Here is an 8,826-nt window from a genome sequence, read left to right as displayed (position 1 = left end):
ATATAATATAATAAAATGTAATGTAATGTAATATAATATAATGTAATGTAATATAATAATATAATATAATGTAATATAATATAGTATAATAATATAATATAATGTAATGTAATATAATGTAATGTAATGTAATATAATGTAATATTAGAATTGGCTTTAATTTTGTGATTATAATTTAATTTAAAAACAATTTAAAGGTAAAAGTAATTTATTAAAAGTAATTGTAAAAGATTTAGAGAAATTCTCGAGGTTATTTCACTTTAACATTATAAATAATAAAAATACTCTCCTAACATCTTCAGTTTAATAATAAAACAATTTTGAACAGCAATGAAACAACAATAACAACAATAATCATAATTCTGTAAATAAGTAAAGAAAGAGAGGAACCACAGCACAGAAACTGCTGGAGTAATAAAGATGACAAATATTTTAATGTGAGCCTAAATCATGACTTCGTGCTGTAACTAATTTTGTGTTTTTGTTTCCAAGCAGATGACAAATGTAACTTTTTTCCATATTTAGAGAATAAAAATGTGTCTAATGTGAAGCTGCAGAGCGATGAGCCAGAAACTCCAAATTTATGCAGAAGTTTAGATTTAAAAATGGACTTTTGATGTGAAATACAATCAGATGAAATATTAAGAACATAAATATTTTACTCCCATCAGAGGATCTCAGATGTGAGAGCAAAGGTCACGGCCCCCACACCTCACCGCTCTTTAACAATCATAAACAATAAAAAAGTGAATAAATTCATAATTAAGTTCATAAATTAAAGTAATAAACTCTGCATGAATCTGACATATAGATAAATCGTGTCGACTCTTCAGGTTTAATTTGATACAGAAATAAAATCGACAGAAATGAAAATGAATTTTTCAGTATAAAACTTTTCACTTTTTTCTTTAAAAGTTATTTTATTGATCAAATATACAAAATGCATTTAAAAAAGAGAGAAAATCGTTTCCTCAGCAGCAGTGAGCCTGCAGACAAAATCACCTGCACAGGTAAATAAACAGGTTGAAACTCTGCCTGTCAGCAGGATCAGGCCGGTCAGTAATTATCATTCCACACTTTTCCACACGTGTAATTAGACGTTGTGGACGATCGACGGTGGAAGAGGAGAAACAGACCAACCCTGTAATTTTCTGCAGAGCGAGCCGACGGCTCAGCGCTCGCACCGAGGAATGAAAAATATCCACACAGGTGGACAAAGACTCGGAGAGGAACAAAGACACTTTTAATTTTAGACGCTTTTGTTTCTCAGAGTTCTGCTTAATTATACAAAATGATTTTTATTTATTATAAAACTTTCTCCTTTTAGCCAGTTTATTTCCTCTGCAGACTGAAAGTTTTATTACTCACTATTATTTTACAAAAAACACAAAACTCGTCTAAAACCTGATCATTTTGTACAGTAAATAGATACATACGTAATAATAATAATAATAAAAAATAAAAGAGTTAAAGTGTTAAGCTGAACGGACTTTGATGGTTTAGTCATGTGACCGCTGCATTTGAGAGAATAAAATCACACCAAATTAAAGTGTCACAATAAAACACATTTTCAGCAGATTTTTACAAAATAAAAGCTCAAAGCTGAAAGTGTCACAGTGAGGTCACAGGGCCTCGCTTACCTGCAGGTTGCTGTTGCTGCGGCGCGGGCTGCACCTGCGTTTGCTCAGGTTACACCTGGACGAGCAGTCGAAGAAGTTGCAGTCGTCGTCGCTGCTGCAGTTCTGTTCCAGGATGTCCCTCATCTTCGGCTCGAAGAACGCCATGTCCACGTCGATCGCCACCACCTGCAGGACACGCCAGAGGACACCCACCCTGTGTGAGCCCATGCTGCAGGATTATCCACACCTTATATTTGGTACAAAACATGACACACAGCCTGGATGTGCTCACGCCATCCCAGCACGCTACATAAATAAAAAACGTGTCCCACATGACGAGCTCAGATCTGCCTGAAATTCTGCCCTCGAGCTCAGAAACCTTCAGGTGCTGCGGCTCTATGAACACGGACCTGTGGGCTGAACACAAACACAGTGAGGCCTGAAGTTCTTCAGATATTTGGATGTGTGAGCTGTAACGGCAGATTTGGAACAAAAAACTGAAGATGCATGAAGTGAAATCCTGCCGTAACAATCTGTGACGGATGCACAGAAAGTGTTTCAAAGCTCAGACTGAAAGGAATGAATTAAATCAGCATCACAAAGGTTTTATAATAACAGAAAACAGGTGGTGTTAGGGTTCATTTAAATGTTTACACGTCATGAAATTATTATAACATTTTAAACTAATCAGAATTTTAATTTGCTACAAAAGAGACGAGAATCCAATAAAAATGAGCCACTGACAATATTCACTCCACTACATTCGATCCAGTTTTTAGGACATGGAATCAAAATAAAAGAAAGCTTCTGATAAATTTCTAAACTACAAAAAGACTCTTTTCGTCTTTATTATTCAAATGAGACTTTACAGAGATTCTTTTGTGCGGAGGAAAAGTGAAAGGAGTTTTAAAGGCCAAATGTCCCCCAGCAGTAAAATATGAAAACATGTTTTTCAGATTTTTCAGATGAGTGATAAAAATCTCACACAGTTTAAATGTGTGTGTGGGCCTCCGGTCACTCCACCGCTCAAAGCACGTTTACTGCAGTGAGTGTTTTTCATCGTCTCAAACTCACATCTTTCTCTCCTGAGCTTGTGAGATTTTTCTTTCATATTTATGACGTCAAACTGAAGTTTGGAGGGTTTTCTGGGAGTAACAATCTGCCGGTCTGTATTATTTAAATCAGCCCTGATGCAGGAGAGACGCACTGACAGGACGCTCGTTTGCTTCTGGCCCGACAGAGATGAAGATCTTCCACAGGCAGTTTCATTTTTTTTACAAACAGCTTTGATCATCTGGAACTATTTTCTGCGGTGGATTAATCGTCACGCCGTGCGGTGTGTGTTGATGTCCTGGATTATATTACCAGTTTGTAAGCAGCAGCGTGTCTCTGTGGCACTGAGCCTGGCAGTGCTCGGGAGGTCTGCTGGAAATAATCTGCAGATAAAAATCTCTTTAACGAGATGAAATGACTCCACTCACACCTGGAGTAAACGAGCGCAGGCTGCGCGGTGGTTTTACGGTGCTGGCATTATTAAGTGAGGGCAGTTAAACATGTTCCATGTCAGCACTTTGACAGGAAAAACATTAATCCTGCAAAACCGGGAGAACAATTGTGAGCCTCTGCTTTACTTGACTTTTGTTGGCGCTACAAACGCCTCATTTTTTCTCTTTAACTGCTCATTTTCCAGCGATCAGGGGCTGAACAATGAGAGATAAAATAGCTTAGGCTGAGCTGTGATTGTTGGCTGGAGTCCAGCGCCGACCTGAAGTGCTGCTGATTTAACGACAAACCATAAAAGCTTCAGATAACGCTGAGAAAACAAACCCTGCTCGGTTCCCTCCATCCAGACGCTCCGGCTCTGATTTATGACCGCAGGAAAAACACCAAAGTCCACTTCTCATTCTAGAGTAAGCAAGCTTATACTTTTAATTTTAACATTACAGATATTAATAAAGACGGATGAGAAGTTTGATCACGGGGTGATTAATGGGGACTTGGAGATGAGGACGTCTGGCTCCAGCTCATGGAAAACTTTATTTTTAGTCTTTCGTGTGACTGATGGGCCGAGGATCCATCAGAGGTGACAGCCGCTGGATTTGACTCCAGGCACGAGAACAAAGACGCTGAGATTATTTCATCTTTCTCAGAGTTCGGGGACCTTGTTGGGTTTGAGGGTTGAATGAATGAACAATCATCAAAAATCATCAACAGTCCAAAAACTCCACCCTCCAAGGTCTCCGTGTCCTCGTTCATATCTGGACTGCTTCCAGGCTGGTGCCCGTTCCTGGAAATCCCCTCTGATCGTTTCCCTCTGTGAGGCTGTGAGGCACGACCTCCACCCTGGACTTTATTTCAAGTTGCAGGGCGGTAAATCTCAGCCTTCATACAGGAACAGACTGCCGCACACGGCATCAGTGTGCTCTAAAATCATCGGCCTGCCTGTCAGAACTCTGACAGGTTTTCAGCCAACAGGCCCTCAGACAGGCAGCCAAAATCATCAACGACCCCTCTCACATTCTTCACCCCACATTTCAATGCCTCCCCTCTGGGCGACGCCTCCGCTGCATTTCCTGCAGGACTGAGAGGAGGAGGAGCGCCACCATTGTCCCCAAAGCAGCTCTGCTTTTTAACTCCAGCCGATAAGAACATTTCCCACACCAGAAACATAAACTAGTCTGTTTTTACACTGCTGACACTTTACTCACAGTTATTTATTCACCTTTCAGTCACTTTTGTGTATATACTGTATATTCTGTGTATCTTTATTGCCCCTTGGGGATAAATAAAGTCTTTCTGATTCTGATAATGTGCGTGAACGTCCTCACAAAGACAGAAGTACCCAGGTGTGTGTTTGCACAATGACCTTCTCTCCCCAGCAGCAGCGTCACATCTTCTTCCTTTAGCTAAAAAAATATCTGTTCAAGAAAAACCTCACGTAATCCGCCGTCCAGCATCTGATTTCCATCTTTGCTCTAATAGCTTTCTAAAAACACGTCCCTTTTATCTCTTTTCTCCCAGCTCCCTGCTCTGCTTTCATCCTTCTTACGTTCATTATATCCTCAGCCAGCATTAAAGCCATTCAGCCCTCCTCCGTGGTTTCTGAGTCACTGCAAAGACAAAGCAGAGTGAGCGTGTTCAAAGTCACACCTGAGGACTTACCGTGAGGTCCTTCCTAATGGCAAAGTTCTCCGGTTTGATGTCGCAAAGGTGTAGCTTGTGGGTGAAGTCATTGTCAAAGTGCCACACCATGTCCAGGAAGCTCAGCGCGATGCGGTGCATCATCTCTCGGGCCTTCCACCTGGCTCGGTCTCCGCCTTCACCCTGATCCTGAACCTCAGAAATGGCCACGTCATCCAGGGAAAAGATGTTCTGGTCCCAGGCGTGCCCGGCTGAGAGGTACTCCACAGCGTAGAAGTGACCACAGGAGCCCAGCACCTTGGCCACGTGGGTGCTGAGGTCCTGCAGGACTCTGGAGACCAGAGGGAACAGAAAGCAGATACAATGAGGCCAAAGTGATGTCACAGGAAGTCATCATCAGGACAAACATGGAGACAATGAGCTGAAAACTGATAAAACAAGTGTCTTTACTCAGAAGAAGGTTTAAGCTCCAGAGAAGAGTTCGTACTGGAGCTGTTACACTGATCTGTGGACCAGACTCTACCAGAGATATCATGAAGTCTTTCTTCATAAATAAACTCTGAGGTGTTCTGGCAGTATCGGGATGGATGGACACATGGATGGATGGAGGAAGTTGGATGGATGGATGGCCTGTATTTATATATAGTGCTTTACTAGTCCCTAAGGACCCCAAAGCGCATCCAGTCATCCACACATTGGTGATGGCAGCTACATTGTAGCCACAGCCACCCTGGGGCGCACTGACAGAGGCGAGGCTGCTGGACACTGGCGCCACCGGGCCCTCTGACCACCACCAGTAGGCTACGGGTGAAGTGTCTTGCCCAAGGACACAACGACCGAGACTGTCGGAGCCGGGGCTTGAACCGGCAACCTTCCAATTACAAGGCGAACTTCCAACTCTTGAGCCACAATCGACCCACATGAATTGATGTTGGATGTATGGATGGATTAATGGATGGATGTTGGTTGGATGGATGCATGGATGTGCAACCTCGCTCATCTGTGCTTTTGTACCCCTTCACAGTCGCGGTCTGTGCACACAGAGGTTTGCACGTTTCCAGCAGTGGATCCGTCTTTGTGGACCGAGCAGTTTTGGTTCGTTACCTTCTGGTAACTTGAGTTCTTGAACTTGAAGGAATCATCACGGATGAAAATCTGGAGACCACACCGGTGTTTTTATCTGATCTCGTTTATGAGCCATTACTTTACTTCCTGTCTGTTTGGGGGCATGCTGACTGTCGTCTACTCCAGGAAATACAGCAGCGTGTCCTTCACACAGGCTTCCTTCAGTAAAACTAAACTAACCCACTAAGCTGTAACAGCCTCGGCTGTCTAACCACGCCTCTCTGTCTCCTCCCTCCTGCTCAGTGAAGGTGAACAGAGCTCAGACACCAAAACACTTGAGTGTGAACACATTTGTACCAGTGATGTAAAATAATGTTCTCTATAAAACAGCCGGTGATGAATGGGTTCTTCTTCAGGTGGGGATAAAATGTGGAAAAGACTTAATCAGCTGCAGCTCGATGAGAGCTGATATCAGACTCTGTGGTGTCTCCAGCTCCTCTGTGGTGTCTGACCTGCAGAGCTCCACATTCACACAGCTGCTTTCCTCCATTTGTCACTGCAGCAGCACAGGTCACCTCCACTCACTGCTTTTACTTTTGGATGCCAGCCTGCCGGTGTCTGAACGTCTCTCAGACTGAAGCTAATTTCACTCGTTTTCTTTTGTTCTCCAGTTGTGCTCATGAAAAATCAGACATTTTAAAAGTGAAACGTGAACAAAGAAGCCAGGACTAAAACGTTTTTTAAATATTCTTTTGGTCATTTTTCTTTAGGGTTAAAACTCAGAGACAAAACATGACATATTTCAGCTGCTTCACAGGAAAAATCACAAAATGTTTTACTTTGTCAGTAAAAATGGAGGTCCTGTCTGTGCTGCCAGGTTCTCAGGTAAACCGCTGAACCTCGAACTCGATTTAAACCCTCGATTAAACAGGCGAGCATCGATCTTCAATAAATGCATCTGTTTATTGGAGCATCTCAGAACCTCAGGAAGAGTCAAACATACTGACACCATCCAAATCCTCCACCTGTTCAGGGTTTACCTGAGGAAGGTGTACTCCTCCTGCTGCAGTAGGGCCCAGAGCGAGGCCAGCTCCGCTCTTGAGTAACTCATCTCTCTGTTTTTCAGCTTTTTGCCCAAAAGTCTGGCCAGGGAGCTGTTGTTCACTCCTCCTCCTCTGTCTGCATCCTCGTTCTCCTCAGCCAGCCCCAGGGAGTTTCGTACCTGAGGTGACAGGAAGTGAAGTTTGACTCATAGAAACTTTGACTCGTCAGCACCAAACTGAAGCCGCTTACCTCCAGAGTGGCGTAAAAGACGACATCGAGCGGGGAGAGCTCTTCGGCTGCGTCCTGTGGGGGCGAGGACAAGCAGGAGAGTTATTTTAAAACAAGCCGCCCTTCCGGAGCTGTCACGGTTTGCCGGGGCAAGCCGTGTGGAGGTGGAGAAAGGACCCAAAAGGCGGCAGCTCTGGTGCAGGTGAGTGTTTATTTACAGCAGTGGGTACAAACAGCAACGGGGTGTGAACATGAAACCGAAAACCTAAACTGGGTAAACTAACAACACAAACCAGGAATGACAGTGCAGGGAGATCCGGGGAAATACACATGAAGAGACGCAGGGAGACCGAGGGGAAACAACACAGACTAAATGGACACAGGAGGATAATGAGGGAAGTGGCAACACATGGGAACCCAGCTGACACATGAACATAATTACGTCACAGGGGGAGAGTAACTGAACATGATGAACACAGACACACCAGACCTCTTCACAATAAAACAGGAAACAGTGAGATATAGACATGACAACCTGAACTGACAACGTAAGCCACAGACATGAAATACATGAAAAGCAGGGGAGACTTAACATGGTGGGAACACGAGGGGTAAAATTAACTGGAAACAACTAGGCATGATAACGATGAACTTAGGAAACCTGAAGGCTACATAAACTAAACACAAAACGCTGGGTCAGCAGACCCAGGATCATGACAGGAGCGAGTGGGCACGAGGGTGGTGACATCACCTGGTAGTCCAGAATTCCCAGAGGCTCGTAGGAGGAGAAGTTCTCCAGCTTGGACTTGAGGATGATGGGGCTTCCTCTCCAGCGCGCCTCGATCACCTTCTTCCCGTTCTCGTAGTAGAGGCAGCGTTTGTACTCGACCAGGCCGAGCACGCACAGGTCCTCGCACATGTCGCCCGTCACCGAGCCCTCGCTGAACTCCAGACACTGAGACACAGAGCAGAGGTCAAAGGTCACTCGGCAACATCTTTTCATTCAGTCTGATAATGTTCCTTTCAGTAGCTCCGCAGTTCCCCTGCAGCGAGCACGCAAAACATTAAAAACCAGCTGTCAGCAGGTTTTACAATGAAAATATTAAAACCCTGAATATTTATTCATGTTAACTAATACTTTCATTTATTCATGAACTTAAATTTATGACTTTAATCTCAGAAAACACAAGATTTGTTTCTGCTCTCTTAGAAAATCTAATTTTTCCTCAAATATTTATGACTTTAATCACACATGGTGTCCTATTTTGTCCTAATAACTTCTCAGATATTCTGAGCTTCAGCTTTACTTCAACTTTCTGCTGAAGGATTTCAAAGTAATCTGACTGAACTGTGATGATGGGCGAGAAGTGATGACAACAGTCTAAAGTTTGGTCATCAGTTGACTTTAAAGACCAAAGAAAATAAAGTTCATGGCAGCAAATCGCTGTTTTGCTCCTCATCTTCCCTCCAGCTCCTGATTTTCTTTTTCCTAATCTCTGAAACCCTGCAGGAGACGATCTCACATCTGAGTGAGAGAAATGAGTGCACACACACACACACACACACACACACACACACGCACGCACACGCACACACACACACACACAGATGTGCACACATCTGTATCTTGTGTATTTTTTTAATGTTGACGACCCTTTGTGTTTTTGTTCTTATTGCATCGCTTTTATTTTTGCAGCCTTTGTTTTTTCTTTCCCCTGCTGGTCACCGT

At 43.4% G+C, this 8,826-nt stretch overlaps 1 protein-coding gene across 2 annotated transcripts in view; it reads right to left on the bottom strand.

Annotated features, from left to right (window-relative positions):
• The window catches only part of dipk1c (divergent protein kinase domain 1C), a 51,427-nt gene that overhangs the window by 4,178 nt on the left and 38,423 nt on the right, over positions 1–8,826 (bottom strand). For both annotated transcript variants that reach the window (XM_014339434.2, XM_005940348.3), the window contains 5 exons: positions 7,849–8,052; positions 7,119–7,172; positions 6,866–7,047; positions 4,782–5,091; positions 1,641–1,805 (listed from right to left, as the gene is read on the bottom strand). In XM_014339434.2, the coding sequence (XP_014194920.1) occupies positions 1,641–1,805; positions 4,782–5,091; positions 6,866–7,047; positions 7,119–7,172; positions 7,849–8,052 (915 nt within the window). The remainder of the gene's footprint in view (positions 1–1,640; positions 1,806–4,781; positions 5,092–6,865; positions 7,048–7,118; positions 7,173–7,848; positions 8,053–8,826) is intronic.

Source organism: Haplochromis burtoni, unplaced genomic scaffold (assembly GCF_018398535.1).
Source record: "Haplochromis burtoni strain Fernald_Lab_line unplaced genomic scaffold, NCSU_Asbu1 Contig_291, whole genome shotgun sequence".
In the NCBI taxonomy this organism is placed as follows: domain Eukaryota; kingdom Metazoa; phylum Chordata; class Actinopteri; order Cichliformes; family Cichlidae; genus Haplochromis; species Haplochromis burtoni.
This window is presented reverse-complemented; position numbering and strand designations above follow the sequence as displayed.